The 18803-nt window shown below is 31.9% G+C and overlaps 1 protein-coding gene across 3 annotated transcripts; it reads right to left on the reverse strand.

Moving 5' to 3' along the window:
• Positions 1 to 1576: 1576 nt before the first annotated feature.
• LOC114757327 (hydroquinone glucosyltransferase-like) lies at positions 1577 to 12666 on the reverse strand. 3 transcript variants are annotated; one of them, XM_028946343.1, is made up of 3 exons: positions 12645 to 12666; positions 2183 to 3609; positions 1577 to 2039 (listed from the first exon to the last, which is right to left on the reverse strand). In XM_028946343.1, the coding sequence occupies exons 2-3, from the start codon at positions 3586 to 3588 to the stop codon at positions 1973 to 1975; spliced, it is 1473 nt and encodes a 490-aa protein (XP_028802176.1). In that variant the 5' UTR covers positions 3589 to 3609; positions 12645 to 12666; the 3' UTR covers positions 1577 to 1972. The 3 variants fall into 3 exon arrangements, with proteins under 3 accessions (XP_028802176.1, XP_028802169.1, XP_028802185.1); XM_028946336.1 differs by having other exon boundaries at positions 2183 to 3607; positions 12614 to 12665; XM_028946352.1 differs by having other exon boundaries at positions 1577 to 2065; positions 2183 to 3607; positions 12614 to 12665.
• Between the last annotated feature and the right edge of the window lie 6137 nt (positions 12667 to 18803).

Genomic DNA, 18803 nt, shown 5'->3' on the forward strand with positions numbered 1-18803 from the left:
CAAAGTTAGAGTTCCTCTCTCTCATTTCAGAATCTCATAATATTAGTGAGTAAAAATAAATGATTCAAATCCAATATTTTTATGTAATACTATATATAATAATTTTATAAAATATTAAAACTGAATCATTTATTTATTTTTTAATCCAACGACAGAGATGTGGTTTTGAGAGGAAAAGGAGGGAATCCAAATCCATTTTTCTTACCTACTCGGAGGTTTTTCTTTTTCACATGAAATCTAGTAAAAAAATCATACTCCCTCCTGTCTTAAATGAAGAGTTGCTTTTTTTTTTTAATGTGGAATTGTATCAAAAGACAAAGATATTTATAGGGGATTATGATGCGTACAAATTGTGAATAATGCAAGTGTACATGTCTATCAAGTAATAAAAAGTAAGTATAGAGTATCGTTTTCACGGAGAATCAGACAAAATAGTGGTTAGGTATTAAAGTTTCTCTTTTCAATTAAGTTAAGTAAGATGAATTATGGTTGATCGGATAAAATAAATAAAAAAAATTCAATATTAAAAGCAACTTAGAGTTACTAATCCCTTACGAGTTTTATAGATTTTTTATTTTATTTAACTAATTAGTCTCAATGTTAATTTAGTTAATCTAGAGTATTTATAGTTAAAAGTGTTTTTCGATCCACTTATAACCCTCTTCTAAGTAATAAGCTTATCTAACTCAAATATTTAAGAGGATAAATTAATTTTACTCTTCATCAATTATATGAGGCTCCTACATATATTTCTATCCTACTCGAAAATCTAATAAAAATCTAATCCCATATTACTCAATCTTAGAGCCTAATTAAGATTTTCTTTTTCAAGATTAATCCCAATACTCAAACTCATATTTAATGGTGACCAAATATTAAATAGATATATTAAACCAAGATTAGGTAAGATTAACATCAACTATAATTAATTAAATGAAAACAGAGTCTAATCTATTAATAAGGTCATAACTATTCTAGATTAAAGAAAACTAACCGCACATGGCTAAAATAAAATCCATAGTATAAAAGAAGTTTATGTTGTTAATCCTTAGTTGCGTGGCCTTCCCGTGTGCGTCTCTAGAATATCCTGCCATCTTCATCTAGGATCTGCACGTGATTCTCCTCATGTATCTCTATACTATATTCAAAACGTTTTATGCATATCAACATCATCTGCTTCACCGTTCTATCCTCTAGAATATCTTTGACACATACTATTCCTTGATTCTTTAACGCGACCCACGGCTGCTTCTCATCTCCACTCTTCACGCCTCTTCATAAAATATGTATATAATTATACATATTCTTTCCTAACTCTCCTTTCATTGTTTAAAATGTTTTTTGCAAAATAAACAATTAATAATTTGAGTAGATTTTGCATAAAGATTCATTTTTATCCCATAACTAACTGAAGAGGAGAAAATATATCAATTTTTTATTAAATAAGTATAAGATATTCATCAATTTAACCAAATATATTTCAATATCTAACCTATTTAATTATAAAATACTCCTCCGATCCTAAATATATGATCCTTATACATACTAGTATAAAAATTTTATACTAAAAGAAAAAAGCAAAGCCAGAGAGACATTAAAAGCTAGCAGCAGTTGTTTATGAAGTCATGCTTATATTTCCACGCTAAGTTCCAATAAGTCTGTTCATCCTCCCACTTGGGTTCCGTGATCAGTTTGTAAGCTGATCTTACGGTAAATTCACCCTTGCTCTCTGGCTTCCAAAATCGTCTATCTGAATTGCTTTGATTCTAAAGTAATATATGCTGGGGGGGGGGGGAAGGCACTACGACCTTTGTTTTCTTCTTTCATCTCAAAGTTGTATTTCATTTTTCCTTTGCTTGCCCTTACTATTTAACTCTCATTTGTTAAGCTCCCACCCATTATAGGCATGCCAGGATTCTCCCATCATTTCTACAAGACGCTGGCTCTCAATCATTTCAGTCTGTTGCATCCTTCATTTCACATTTTTTGCTTCATTCTCAACTACTTGAGTGTGTACGTATATGCAATTGGGGATGCCTCTGTTAAGACGAGACTTGGAAAAGAACTTTCAATTCAATATCAACAGAGGAAGCCAATTCAGAACTTTGAGCATTGAAAATTGATAAACAAACACAACAAACTCATACAGAAAAGAAAGTTGACAAATTTCAATCCTTCTTACATTGCATTTAAATTACTTTTCCACTTGAGTGCAACTTCAGACAGCGCTTTTGTAGAAGAACCATCTTCTTTAAGTGCATTAGCAGAAGCATCTCTTAAATTTTTCATTCTCTTGCGAATCTCCTTGCCTTCTTCACCTTCCATCAAAAGCTTTACCAGTTTAGCAATCTCTTCCCTTTCCACTATGCCATTTTCATTAACTTTAGGCCTCAATGCAACTTTTAGACCATCAGTTAACAAAACAGCATTCATTCTCTGTTCTGCAAAAAGTGGCCACGCTATTATCGGCACTCCCTTCTGTACACTCTCAAGTGTGGAGTTCCAGCCGCAATGACTCAAAAACCCACCAATGGACCTATGGCTAAGGATTGAAACTTGAGGTGCCCATGAAGGAATAACAAAACCTTGCTCTCTGGTTCTCTCCAAAAAACCTTCTGGTAAGAAATCTAAAGGATTCTCATTTGTAGAACCAAGGTAAGCAGCATTCACTGAGTTACTTAGTGCTCTAAGAACCCATAAGAATTTCTGGCCACTGCTTTCCAAGCCAAAAGCTAGCTCATTGATTTGTTCTTGAGATAAGGTCCCACCACTTCCAAAAGAAACATATAAAACAGAGCTTGGTGGTTGATTCTCCAACCATTTCAGACACTCTGACCCATTTTCTTCACCATTTGACCTGGTTTGAGTGTTGGGTCCAATCGGATACACAGGCGGATAACCACTTTCTTTCTGTGTCAAGGCTCTTACAGCACCTTCTTCCATCTCCGTGAAGGTGTTAACCAATAATCCATCAACAGAGAACAATCTCTTGGTTCGTTGAAGAAACGATGTGTAAGATTCACTGGACCGATTTTGAAACGGTTCAGGGAGATCTCTTCCATAGAGTGGGACACAACCTGGGATCTGGATAGGTTCTGGTACGTCTCTGAACTCACCGGAAATCTCTTCATGAAGAGTAGGGAGATAGAAGCAGAAGGAAAGAGTTGAAGCAGCTGAAGGGAAGTAAATGAAAGACGAAGTATTGAGTTCTTTTGCGAAGCTTAATACCTCAGCTGCAAAAGGGTCTGCAACTATGGCAGCCAAATGAGATTTGGAATTCAAGGACTTCAATTCTTGTTGTAAAGATGGCAAGGATTTGGCCACTGTGAGTTGAATTTGGACTGCTATATTGGCATCTTTGGGTACGTCTTGTTTGGAGATAGGAGGAAGAAAAATGGATTGGATGTTTGAAGGAAGATTCTGAAGGTAGGCTACGGAGGAAGGAGGAGGGGATTCGAGTGAGGGGATGATGAAAGTGACATGAAAATCTGGGTGAAGATGAACAAGTCGCTTGGAGAACTCAAGAACAGGGATCAGATGGCTAAAACCTGGACTGGGAACAACGGCAATGTGTGTTGTTTTCTCCATGGAAATTTCAAAACAAAGCCTTGAGATCGATGAACACTTGAATCTGACGTTTGTATATCTGTTGATTTCTGGGTTTGAAGTCTTCGGGATTTGATGCGCTTTATATAGAAGACAGGTTATGCTGCGATTACTTGTTCGGAAAGCTTGTCTTCTTAACCGTAGAAATTTCTCGACATGCCTAGGACGTGGTGGGACCCAGCGGCAGGTTGTTTTTTCTCTTCGATTCTGATACTCCAAATTGTGATTCAAGGTGGAAGTAAGTGCTGATGTAAGTGATCACGTGGATTGGGATTTCTAGAAAATAATTCTCCGACAAGAGTAATGAAAGGAGTTATAATTGGATACATGAACTGCTTTGGTTACAAATTAAACGTGGAATTGACCACCTCGATCATGAAACAAAATTTTTCAAAGAAAAAGCGACTTTACTGATTGAACTTCAAAGAACATCTGGTTCCTCTTTTGTTTTGTTTTCCTTTTTAACTTAACAATTCAACAAAGGTTTAAATTTGTAATCTCCCTCAAACAGATCAGGTGCTTAAAGTGTCCAAAAGTTTCAAGTTTTGACTTTTGCCGCAAATAATTGTGTAGTTGGATGCCAAAAAAGAAAGGGGGAACCAATTGTAACAAAAACTTTTTCCATCAAACTTTTGTTTCTTTTTTTTTTTTTCCGGGAATTAAAGTAACATTCATGCAAAACTATTCAGAGTATTTGTGCGAATAATGATTTGCTCCATCTTTTGAGAGAAAAAGTTTTGCGTGGGCATTGAAATTTGGAAGAATTTCGCTACACCCTTCTATTTGTCTCCAAAAATCAAAATGAAATTGATTTTTGTGGGTAAAAAATAATTGATATTCTTGCATTTTTTTAATTAAAAAAAATCCAACTATCGATGAGTGTTGAAGCTCCAACCACCAGCGGACCCCAAGCACCAATGCCAGCAACCAAAGCTGCAGCCTCCGAGAGGTGGCGATGACCTTTTTTTTTTTCCAAAAAAAAAAAAGGAGTACCAGTGTCTTTTCACTCCATAAAATTTAATTTCATTTTGGTCCTTAGCATGCAGTGAGATTTTGCCAAAATTTATGAATGTTTGGAATTTATTTTGGGAACTTGCGTTTTGTTTAACATCAATGCTAAGCTTAGGCATGTGATGCATTGGTATTTGAATTTAGACATTTCGTACAACCCCACGGAGCATTTTTACATAAACAATATGTAATTATATAAGGAGGGTCCCGTGCTCAGTACCAAAACCCTTATTTTTACTGATGGTGAATATTTTGGGTTAAAAAAAAAAAGGAGGAATAAGCGGCCTAAAAGTAATTTTACTATGATCGGCCCAATTATAATTAAAATATATAAAAATATTTAGACATAATTCTAAGGAATAATATTGAAATAAACCAACATTCTTTCACAAGTAAATAAAGCATTCGCATTTAAACTACACATAACCTAATAAAACAGAGTTATTAAAGTATAAATATGGTTAATTGCTATTATTATTATAAATTTAAAATGGCTAAAGTATACTTTTAGTTCTTTAACTTTATACAAGGTTTTATTTTGGTCTCTTAACTTTAAAAAATAAACTTTTAATCCTCTAACTTTAAAATAGTTAACAAAAAAAGATAATACTAAACTTTTGAATATTGATAAAACATTACTAAATGCTAATATATTAAGTTTAATTTTCAAAACAACTATGATTGTTATAAAAAAATTATCATTTAAGACTAATAATTTTAGCATTAACGGAATAAAAGTATGCTTTTTAAAGTTAAGGGACTAACCTAAAATTTTACATAAAGTTAAAAGACCAAATATATATTTTAGGCATTTAAAATAATCTTGTTTCGGACTTAACAAGAAAAGGAAAAAAAATTTTTAACGTAATCAAATCCGTCCAAAACTTTGGACTAGAAGGCCAATGTGCTACTATTCCCAATAAGCTAGTATGCTTGGCTAACTTGAATTTTAATACAACGATACTTTTTTTTTTTTTTTGGAAAAATTAATCTTTTGGTCCCTATAATTTTCAGTCATTTGCAACTCAGTCCCTATACTTGGACTCGGTGTAACTCAGTCCCTCTAGTTTTGACTAGGTTGTAACTCAGTCCTTGAAGTTTATAACTCACTGCAACTCGGTCCCTATAGTTTTGTCTATTTTATAATTTAGTCCTTGTGTTTTTGAAAAATAAAATTACATATCTAATAAAAGGAGGGACTAAATTATAAAATAGTTAAAAATATAGGGATCGAGTTGCAGCAAGTCAAACTTCAAGAACCGAATTACAACCGAGTCAAAACTAGAGGGACTGAGTTGCACCGAGTCAGAGTATAGGAACTGAGTTACAAATAAGTGAAAACTATAGGGACCAAAAGATTAATTTTTCCATATTTAAGAATCTTTTTTGTTTTTTACAAAAATTTTAGGTAGGAGTTTGGGCTCAACGTAACCCAAGTCAAGGATAAGGTGCTTAAACGGCTCTTCTTAGGCGATATTAATATTAGGCAGAGTGAACCCACAATATATTGTCAGGTGTTAACTTAGACACCTTCATTCTAAGATGTCTTTCCAAGCGGCGTGATGAGAAATCAAACTCCCTCCCTTTGGAGTGAGAGGGTGTTGTTCTTATCCCTTTCCAGGATTAGCATGGCCCCTGCACAAGATTGACACGAACAAATCGAGAAATGTTTGTGAAAGTTTAATAACAGTTTCAGCTGAATTTGAGCCCAAATGCACTTGTTGGGAAAGACACTACACATATTTATTAGTATTGTATTTCTCTGACGGCACCATCGTTCAAGTTTTGGTTTAGTGGTAATTTCATTAGTTTGGTAAATTTTCATTTTTGGTTTCATTAAGATTTCTTGCCAAAATTTTTGGGTTCTCCCTTATGTTAGTGAATTAAATTAACCAAATGAAGGAACAGTTTTAGTTTATTTTTCTATGGTAGTAAAACTCATAACTTGCAAGGCTTTTTGCAAATTACATGAAAAAATGACCAAGTTGAAGGGGAAAAAGAGAGAAAACTTAAGCTTTAGTGTTTTAATATTTTTTTATTCTTAGTACATATCTCTTGTAAGAAGTTTAGATAGCTTAATTCTTGCATGAAAAATTGGTTTTCAAAGTCTTAAAATAGATTTTTTTTTTTTACAATTTCCGTTTACAAAATTTCATAGCAATCTAAAATGTTATTTCCCATATACTTAAAACTGAATCTCCATGTCTAATGTGTTAGCTATACTTTATAAAAACTTGTTTTTCACTTCAGAAACTTCACTTAAGGTGTGTTTGGATGAAACCAAACCGTGGTTTGAAAAAGTGATTCTGGAGAATAGATTCTGGGAAGAATAGATTTTGAAAAGAATAAATGTTATGAAAAAGTGATTTTGAAAAGTGAGAGTGTTTGGATAGTTGTTATCAAAAGTACTTTTTATATATACAAATTACTAAAAAAAAGACATAAGTTAATATGATAATTACAAAAAAAATAGATTTTATGATATATTTTAATTTGAAAGAATAAAATTGTTAATAATATATTTTTATTAACATAATTAATAATACATAAGATAATATAATTAATAAATAATTAATATGTATATATATTTATAAAATATAAGATTAAATATGTTTATAAAAAAATATGTTTATAAAAAAAATAACAAGATATATATCCTATAGGGTCTCACACTCTCCCTTTTTTCTCCAAAAGTAAAAATTTTTTGTTTTTTCCAAAACCATGGTTTTAACCCAAAATCACGGTTTGTGCAAATTAGGTGGGTGTTTGGGTGACTTATCATCCAAACTATAGTTTGAGATGTCATCCAAACGGTACCTTAACTTGTTATCCATGTCTTTAAACATTTTTTACTTTAAAAACCCCATTAACACGCTAGCTAGAATTCCCTAGCACGTCTGCCTGGCTTAACTGTCATAAAGCAATTTTGAAGACCAATCTGCGTGCTCACTTACATCGTCACTTCCATTAATTTGACTCAAATTTGGACCTTCAGAGTGAAAGGAAAAGAGGAAAACAGCCGCCCGGTGGGTCCCACCACATCCTAGGCAGCAGGTAGGGAGGCCTCTAAAGCTAAAAGATAAGCTTTCCGACAAGTGACATGTGTTTGTCAGACTTGCAAAACTCAGTTTTAGAGTCCAATTTAGTTCAGACGGTGTTTAGATGAAATCAAATCATAGTTTAGAGAATAGATTTTTGAGAGAATAAGTTTGGTAAAAAAATGATTCTAATAAAATGAGAGTGTTTAGATAGTTGTTATTAAAAATATTTTTTATATGTACAAATTACTAAAAATAACATAAGTTAATATGATAATTATATAAAATATAGATTTTATAATATATTTTAATCTAAAAGACTAAAATTGTTAATAATGTATTTTTTACTAACGTAATTAATAATATATAAGAAAATATAATTAATAAATAATTAATATGTGTATGTATATTTATAAAATATGAGATTAAAAATGTTTCCATAAAAAATGAACATTTTTTACCAACAGAAAAATATTATTTTATTTTAAAGATTATATATATAATACCATGATATTTTTTGACAAAATTAAATAAGCACAAATAAAAAAATTTATTACTTATTATAATAATTAATAATAAACGCACAACACACACACATTATATGATTCTCTTGAGCTCTTCCTCGTGCTGCGTCTGAAACAATGAAGACAAGAGATGAATAACTGGGGAGAGGCACATCTGTCTGGGCCAAAAAAAAAAAAGACACATATCCTATGAAGACTCTGACACTCTTCTTTTTTTCCTAAAAGCAGAAAATTTTTGCTTTTGTCAAAATCATGGTTTCTGGGTCAAAACTATGGTTTTGGTTTTTTTTGTGTTTGGGTTACACCCCAAACCATGGTTTGGGGACCCAAACCATGGTTTGGGGACCCAAACCATGGTTTGGGGAATAATCTACCCAAACACCCCTTCCAAAAACCAAAACCATGGTTTTGGGTCAAAACCATGGTTTTGACTCCAAAATCATGGTTTTGGAAAAAGCAAAATTTTTTTACTTTTGGAGAAAAAAGGGAAAGTGTGAGGGCCTATATGATATGTATCTTGTTATTTTTTTTATAAACATATTTTTTTATAAATATATTTAATCTTATATTTTATAAATATATATACACATTAATTATTTATTAATTATATTATCTTATGTATTATTAATTATGTTGGTAAAAAACATATTATTAACAATTTTATTCATTCAAATTAAAATATATCATAAAATCTATTTTTTCTGTAATTATCATATTAACTTATGTCTTTTTTTTAGTAATTTGTATATATAAAAAGTGCTTCTGATAACAACTATCTAAACACTCTCACTTCTCAGAATCACTTTTTTACAAAATCTATTCTTCACAGAATCTATTTTTTTCAGAATCTATTCTCCAGAATCACTTTTCCAAACCACGGTTTGGTTTCATCCAAACACACCCCTAGTGTTTGGCTAATTTTTGCTCAAACCATAGTTTGGGCAATTACCCAAACAGGACCTTAAAATGTTGTCAAACACCTTATATTTTTTATGAAACTATGATTTAGCTCCAAAACCATAGTTTGATCCACCTAAACCATGGTTTTATGAAAAGCAAAAAAACTATTGCTTTTTGAAAATGTGGTCCTTTTTTTACATTGTAATATTATCTCTGATCTTTAATATAAGAACTAGTTAATTAATTTGAGTAAATTAACAAAATTAGTTAAGTTAGTTATTTATAATAATTAGTTGTTGTCTTCTGAAAAGACCTCTTCTTAATATATAATTATAAAACCATTTTTAAAATAATAACCATGGTAGAAAAAAAATTGAGTTAGAGCGTTAAAATACTACCATAGTTATAAAGAGTTTGGCTTATTCTGAAAACATCTCTAGAGGCTCAGGATACATAAAATACCAATGGGTTTAACAACACGTAGAACAAGAACTCATGACACAATAACTGCCCACAAGCCCAACATAATATTCATCCCACAAAGACTAGGGGCACAAGAAACACAGGGTGCTCAACCCAGCCCATAAGTCATACACATAAAAGTATCAAAACAGTAGAGTCTTATGGCCTTCAGCCATTTTAACAGCATTCCATCAAATACAGTCATCCAAAAAAAAGAAAGTATATGTCAACACAGTCATGAGTCCTAAGATGGCAATATACATGACATTATATGCCTATACCAAAAGAGGACTGCTAGGCTATGCTCGCCTATGCCTCTGGTTGCTTCCCTTCGCCCCGAGCCAAACTAAATGGCTCTCCTGAAAAGCATTGATGAATAGCGGGGCGAGACGTAAAGTCCCAGTAACTAAGTATTAATTTATGACATATATAAGTAGGATGACAAGTTAGTGAAGTAATGCTTAAATATAGTTTAAGTAATAAATGGTACTTTAATAAATACAATCACATAAATGGAGCATATCTCACCATCCACAACACAATTCATACAAAAGTACATATATGCAATAACACAATGAAATATACCCTCCCATTACCTTGCTTCTCCTTATGACTCCTTGACAAGGACTTGCGCTTTTTGTGCTGAGTAACCCGGCCAAAGGTCACCCAACTCACATCAAGCGACAGGCCCCCTCCTGTATCTACACCACCCAAGAATGGACTATAGTGCAAGAAATGTCTACCCAAGAGTTTGTTCTCAATTCCGGGTCAAGAAAAAGGAAGAACTACAAGGGTCTAACAAAAAGGCCAAACACTAGGATCAATAGTGTAGGCACGCCGCGTGGGCTTCAAGAATAATTATCCTCCATATAACAAAATTTCAACCTCCACATATGAACCCCATGCATAATCACAATATATATTAAAAATCTCATAGCTCTTTAAAGTAAAATGATATAATTTCAAACAAAGTCCAATATACTTTTATTTTATTTAATAACATAATATTAGTATATTAAATTCAACACCACAAGAAAACATAATTTTCAATAAAACACAACTGAGACATAATTAAATCAACATACTTCCCACTTCACTAAAATTTAGCATATAAGAAAATACATATTTTATTCACAAGCATACTTTCACAAATTAATTTGAGAAAATAAAAACATAATAAACACCTTACAATCCAAAGCATGTATATAAAATAAATTAACCCTGGTTACTTCTACTCCAAGCTTAACATCACAGCTTGAGAAATACGAGCACAAATTACAAATTCCGAAGTGCGGAATAATCTACAAATAATGTAAATACAATTTAATATACATACAAATAATTAACTTAAATTATACAAGATTTATTATTATTAATATATATATATACGCACATTTACTACGCAAAAATTTTGACTTAAAAAAAAAAGAAAAAACTTTTCCTCTACTCAATAACTCATTTAAATATCTATAAAAATATTGTTTTTATCTAATATTGTAGAAGTCTCAATTTATAACTTAAGTTTCCAGTTTCAAAATTTTTCTAATAATATAGTCTTAACCTATTTTACATTTTAAACCGATTAAAATATCAATAATATATTAAGTAACTCAAATAAGTTATTTAACTTAAATTTAATCGGTGAAAACATTTTATATATCTTGAATAATACATTTTCCAATTAAAATCTTAGTTTAAATTCTCAAAACAATCAATAAACAAGTATAAACTGATTAAAATTTCAATAATATATCAAACAACCCAAATAAATTATTTAACTTAGTTTTAATCGGTATAAATACGATATATATCATAAATGACAGATTTTTCAACAAATAAATTTAATTTTAAATACCAAAAGTAATAAATGGACAAATCTAAAGTGATTAAAATTTCATAATAATATATTTTTAAATTTCTACAGTCAAATATTTTCAAAACTTAATACTTACTCTATACCCAAATCACAAAATTTTCTCTAAACATTGTTGTAATACTAATAATATAAAGCTCTGAATATATAGAAAATATTCATAAAGAAAATTTAATAGAAAGAAGTGTTTTTATGTACCTAAATGATCCCTTAAAGCTTATATTGCTCTTCGAAATGCCAACACCTCTCAGCTTCTTTCTTGTTCTAAACCAATAGAAATATTAATAAAATATTATTATTTAATAATAATAAAATATTATATAATACATATATTTTTTGAAATAATAACCTTTTTTTTCAAAGGATGCTACAGCTTCCCCAAAATACTATTTCTAATCATGTGTATTAGTTAGAAGTACCATTTGATGAAATATCTAACATGTGCAACTACTACAAGAACTACTTTGAAAAAAATAAATAAATGTGAGAAATAAAATTCATTGAGATTTTATATTTAGAACTAAATTGAATATCAAAATAGCTCTTATATTAAATATCGGAGGTAGTATGTTGTTAAAAAATCTAGTTATGAAAAAATATTATGAGATTTCATGTTTAAAATCTTTTAAGGCAAAATAATATTTCTCTATTGGCAAAAAAAAATCATTTTTCTAAAAACATATTTAATCTTATATTTTATAAATATATATACACATATTAATTATTTATTAATCACATTTTTTACATATTATTTATTATGTTGGCAAAAAAAATTATTAACAAATTTATTACTTCAAATAAAAATATATTACATAATCTATCTTTTATGTAATTATCATATTAACTTATGTCTTTTTAGTAATTTGCACATATAAAAAGTGTTTTTGATAAAAATCATTTAAACTTTTTCACTTTATCAGAATTATTTTTTTACAAAACCTATTCTTCTAAGATCCATTCTTAAAAATATTTTTTTTAAAAAAAACTATTCTTCAAATCATAGTTTGGTTTTCAAAATAGCCTATAAGCCCATCAAACCTTCAAAATCAAAGGCAAAAAGAAAAACAGCCACCCAGTGGATCCTACCACATGCTAGGCTACAGCTGGAGAAGCTTCTAAAGCTAAAAGACAAGCTTTCCGACTGGTATAGCATAACAACGCTTCTATAAAAGCCCATCAAATCTTGAAAGACATCAAACCCAGAAATCAACAAATTTACAAACGTCGATCCAGGTGTTCATCGATCTCAAGCCTTTGTTTCGGAAGTTTCATGCAGAAAACAACACACATAGCCGTTGTTCCCAGCCGTGGCTTTAGCCATCTGATTCCTATTCTCGAGTTTTCCAAGCGACCTGTTCATCTTCAGCCAGATTTCCTCACTAGAATCTCCTCCTTCTGTCTCCATAGCCTACCTTCAGAATCTTCCTTCAAACATCCAATCCATTTTTCTTTCTCCAATCAACAAACAAGACCTGCCCCAAGATGCTAACTTAGTAGTCTTTGCCATCTTTACTGTGCGAATTGAAGTCCTTGAACTCCAAATATCGTTTGGCTGCTGTATTTGCCATCTTTATCAAAGAATCATTAAAAAATGATGTGGCTTCTGGCCATCTAATCACAAGATCAAGAGTAAAATGGCTATTAGTCACTCATTTTATGTGTTTAACATCTTATTTTCCAAGACAACAATTAATTAATATCAGAGATGATAATCATATATACTGACATTATAGTTGAAAATAAACCTCATAATAAAATAAAAAGTATAAGGAAAGTAGAATTATGAAAATATAAGAAAGGTAAGAAACAGAAATAAAATTTTCATACCTCAATATAATAAATAAAATACTTGGTTGCCAATAAATCAATAAAATTAATATGCAAAACGATGATTTCCTCTAAATAAATTTAAAAAAATCTTACCACGGCATATGGATTAAACTATCTTCGAAATAAACAAGAAATCATAAACTTAGATGGTAGAGTCTTGTGCTGATAACGTGTCAAGAAACTAACCAACAAAGAAAGTATATTAGAGAAGAAATGTAAACAAGAAAATAAAAAATAATATTATATTCTTTCACCTACTTCACTTCACAATGACATACCCTATATATAGGCATAGCCTTATACATAAGTTACATTTATATTTAAATGCCATAGTGGACAATAAATCATATAAATATGAGTATGAGATGAGTTACAAGATTAAAGGCATAGTGAAGAAGTAATGGAATAGTGGACGAGTAATATAGTGAAAGTAGTGAGAGTGGATGCAGTTAAAGAGGAAGAGAAGATAGACATTCATACTTGATAATATTCATAACAATTTATAAATTTTTATGTCATTTTTCTTACTTTGTTGAGTAGTAAAGTCATTTGTAAAAGTTGTATAATCATACCATTCTAATAGTTCCCTCTAGATGAATAATACATTAAGAATTAGATCACCAAATAACTTGATTAATTTGTTTGCATGATAAAATATATTTATTAGGCGAACAAAGATTAATCCAAGATGGCAAAACAAAAACAAAACTAGTCCAAAAACTTTGATCCATGACTTGATTAATTAAGTGGGCAATATGCAGCTGTCTCTATTTAAATTTGAATTTGCATACACCTTGACATTTATGAACTATCTTGACCCAAATCATCAAAACTCTTAAATACAAAAAATAGAATGAAATATATCCATTCACAAAATGGATCAATGGCTAATTAAGAAATTATGTCATCTACTTAAAATTAAACCATGGTTTAAAAAAAAAAACTAAGGGAATTGTCAATAATTTCACTTTTGTGCCCAATATTTTTGCAAAGTTACACCTTGATCCAAAACTAGCCAAATATCCACATAATGCTCAAGAAATATCCATATATTAGGTCCCCATTTTTAGTGCTTGTGAATTTCAACTACAAGACAAAAATTTAACGTGGATATGGTTTAGTAATTGATGCTTCATTTATTGATTGTTGAATAGAGTTACTTCCCCCTTCGCTTGACACTACTACAATGAAGACTTTTTACTTCTGTTTTGCGGGGGACATGAAAAGAAAGGACATAAAAAGTACCCCCTTTTTACTTCTGTTTTGAACAGAAGAGAAAAATTGTAGTATTTACGTCTGTTTCAAACAGAAGTAAAAAATCAATTCTTTACTTCTGTTTCTCCAAAAACAGACGTGAATTCACGTCTATTTCTACTAAACCATACGTGAATTCACGTCTGTTTTACCAAAACAGAAGTAAATTTATGTCTGCTTTTGTGTAAAACAGAGGTTAAACATATGATTTTTTACTTCTATTTCGCTAAACAGACGTGAATGTGCTCTGTTTTTTTTATAAAAAAATTTCAGTTCGTATATACTACTTCCCCTACAGCCACAATAGTCATAATAGCCACTTTCCAGCAAGATGAAATAGTATGAACCAGTCAATATTTTCAGCCAAGACATATCAACATCATAACTTCATTTATATTGACACATTAATTAACTAACTAGTCAAAAAAGAAGAACAAATTACAAAAGTCAATATTGATAACCTATTGTCTCTAAACATAAACTTGATCAATCCCTGGACCAGAATTCTTGAAGCAGCTGCTGTGCCAAAAGGTCTCGGATGAAGTCAATGTCATCAATAGTATATGAGCAATCATTATCAAAAATCTGCAAATTGACAAATGAACAAATTTAAACATAGGAAGAAAATAAAATAAGTAACAATTCAATTTAAAAATTCAACTATTACAAAACTAAAATTATATTTACTTACCTCATCAAATTTTGTAGTACATCCGCTCTCAATAATCTCAAACATATAACGGATAATGTAATATCCGCACTCTGTTGGCCCTTGTTGCTTAGCACACTGCAAATCACAAGGAAATGATAATCCAAATTCATATATAAAATAACTGCCATCAATGAAAGAACTTCAATTTAAAGTACTCACATTGGGATATACCCAAGTTGTTGAGCCATTTTTACCGGAACACTTCCCACCGGTTATATAATAAGTCTTTAAAGCCCTATAAGCAAATGAAAGCACAAGTTAAATAATTTATATTGAAAACAAAATTATTGATCTACATTAAGGTACTTACGTGTTGAAAACGCCCCTTATCTCACTGCTTGGATGACGACCCAAGGGATAAAACCAATAGATGACATTGTCAATGGGACAAGAAACACAAAAACTCCAATGACAACTGCATCATAGAGTAAGACTTATACATTACTGGATATCACAATAATTCTTAACAATTTAAGTATGTATAAATAAATATAATTAAGCTACTTGCCCTTCAATAATTGGTGCCAAATAACAAGGTAATTTAGTGTCTCCAATCGTATTGCCTACATATCTGATTCTCCTATCTAGTGGGTTGTACTTCTTCTGGATACTTGCAGGGCATAAATATCCATACAAATTTCTCTTCTCCATTGATGACATGCATTTGTTATGGAAGAAGCTATCATTGAATTGAAATAAGATAATTATTAGTATGTGCAAAGTAAGAGATTAGAAATTTAAGTTAGAAATGAAAAAATAAACTTACATGATCCTAATGAAACATCAAATAAACATAATAAGTATTATAAGTATTATGTTAAAAAAATGCACACAATATAGCATAACATTTTCTTACCATCACAGGTATTATCTCGTTATCAACAAGGTGTCTAGGCCAAAGAATGAAAGTTCCAATTGCCTGACCTAACTTCACAACTTCAGCAGTCGGGAATGGCACATCCGTACCTGTCTCTCCCTCTCGAACAGTCGTAACTGTAACGCTCACTTAGTCCTCTTGAATATGTTGGTGATGGATAGTGCTCCTTTGATTGTAGAGGAGAGCGTCAGCAACAACACGCATCCTTGGGACCTCTAAACGAAGACAACAAGGTTGTCCAAAGTCTGGCGTAGGACTACTAGAATCATGCTCTCCCAATGCCCCCGGTGGATTACAACTGTCTTTAGTGCCAGGAAAGACGGGGGAATCCTAAATGAGAGAAATGAAAGTATTAAATTAAATAAAAAAAAACGTTGGTAAAACTCAACATCAATTTAAGTGAAATTGATTACAAACTTGGGGTGTGCATTGTTGTTGAACTGTCCCAATTTGCATGCTAGAGACCATAGATTTCATCTTATCACGAAGCTTAGCCATAAGCTCTTTTCGAAGTGACTGGCATAACCGGGCCTCAATCTTGACCTCTAGCTCAGATTGGAGCTCATCATGAACTTGGTCTCGAAGTTTAGCTATCATCTCATCAGTTTAGCTATAGATAGATATGTTTTGCAAAATTCCATAGCCTCTTCCGCTACATACCTTTCAACAATTGATGCTTCAGGCTGATAAGGATTTTTAGAATAATCTTTTAAGACTTTCATGTACCTCTCAAATGGATACATCCATCTTAGAAAAATAGGACCGCAAAGCCTTATCTCCCTCACTAAATGAATGATCAAATGCACCATGATATCAAAAAATACTAGGGGAAAGTGCATTTCTAGTTGAGACAAGATAACATAACCCTCATTTTCCAATTCGTCCAATTTCTCTATGTCAATGACTTTGCTACCAATAGCATTGAAGAAGATACATAATCTAGTTATAGTGCCCCTCACATCATCTCTCATTGTGCCTTGAATAGCTACGGGTAATAGTTGTTGCATCAGTACATGATAATCATGAGACTTCATTCCCACTAACTTCAAATTGTACATTGAGACAAGCCTTTTCACATTAGAAGAATACCCCTGGGCACCTTGATGTCATGCAAACACTGACACAAGCTTGTTTTTTCGACTTTAGACAATGTGTGGGCCGCAGGTTCCATATAAGCCCGCTTACCACCCTCTCTCAATTGTGGATGTAACTGCTCTCGTATGCCCATTTCAGCCAGATCAAGTCTTGCATTAATTCCGTCTTTAGTTTTTCCAGGTATGTACAAAAGAGTACCGATAAGACTATCACACACATTTTTTTCCACATGCATCACATCAATACTGTGTCTTACATCAAGATTGTGCCAATATGGAAGATCAAAGAAAATAGACCTCTTCTTCCATATGTTTTTCTCACTTGCAGCTTTTTGAGTCTTACCGAAAATGACATTGATTCTTTCAACTCGCTGGTAAACTTCCTCTCCAGTTAATGCTTTCGGAGCCATGCCATGCTCTGGTGAGCCATTAAAAACCTTTTTCAATCTCCAATATGGGTGGAACCGATCAAGAAACCTCATGTGACCGAGGTAAACTATCTTCCTTTCGTGCTTAAGTTGGTGGAAGTATGTGTTTGCTTCACATATAGGACATGCTTTATGCCCCTTCACATTGTATCCTGATAGATTTCCATATGCAGGAAAGTCATTTATCGTTGTAAAGATCATGGCACGCAACTTAAAGGACTCCTGCTTGTATGCATCAAACACATCCACACCTTCTTCCCACAACATCTTCAAATCTTCAATTAAAGGTGCCAAGTAGATATCGATATTGTTTCCTGGTTGTTTCGGTCCTGAAATCATCATAGCAAGCATCATGTACTTGCGCTTCATACATAACCAGGGAGGTAGGTTGTAAATCACCAACAGTACTGGCCATGCACTATGTGTGCTATTAAGAGTACCGTAAGGGTTGATTCCATCTGTACAAAGCCCAAGGCAAAGATTTCTTGGTTTAAGACCAAATTCCGGAAACATTTCATCTATTTTCTACCATTGAGGAGAATCAGTAGGGTGCCGAAGATATCTTCCATCTGATATTCTCTCATCAAAATGCCATCTTAACTTCTTCGCTTCTGTTGCATTAGCAAATAAGCGCTTAAATCGTGGTATTATCGGAAGATACCATAACACCTTAAAGGTTGCCCTTTACTTGTCTCATCACCATCATAGTTACCAGCACAGTCCATGTTCTTTTTCACCTTGTATCGTGAAGTTTTACATTTTGGGCACTCACGTAGACCAGCATACTCTTTTTTATATAATACACAGTCATTAGGACAAGCGTGTATCTTTTCATAGCCCATACCCATCCGAGACAAGATTTTCTTTGCCTCATACACACGATTTGGAAGAACGTTATCAATTGGAAGCATATCACTAATCAATTGAAGCAACTCTGTGAAACTTTTGTCAGTCCACCCATTATTTGCTTTTAAACTGAACAATTTCAATACAGCTATCGATCTTGTATACTTAGAACACCCAGGGTACAAAGGCATCTCTGCATCACTCTTCAAGTTATCATTTGCATGTGATCGCACAAAGAACTCTACCCCTACATCACGAATCATATCGCTCATTCTATCATTTACATCATCCATAACTTCCTCTTCTTCGAGTATTGAACTTGTTCCTACTTCACCATGCCATATCCAT

Source organism: Neltuma alba, unplaced genomic scaffold (assembly GCF_004799145.2).
Source record: "Neltuma alba isolate B1F8T4 unplaced genomic scaffold, ASM479914v2 tig00001468_pilon, whole genome shotgun sequence".
Taxonomy (NCBI): domain Eukaryota; kingdom Viridiplantae; phylum Streptophyta; class Magnoliopsida; order Fabales; family Fabaceae; genus Neltuma; species Neltuma alba.

What these genes read in the sequence shown, in the direction of transcription:
- LOC114757327 (XM_028946343.1), bottom strand. Translation starts at nt 3,588, where the DNA reads ATGGAGAAAACAACACACATTGCCGTTGTTCCCAGTCCAGGTTTTAGC. An exon ending in AAAAGTAATTTAAATGCAAT is followed by an intron (nt 2,040 to 2,182) that starts GTAAGAAGGATT and finishes TCGTCTTAACAG; the next exon opens with AGGCATCCCCAATTGCATAT.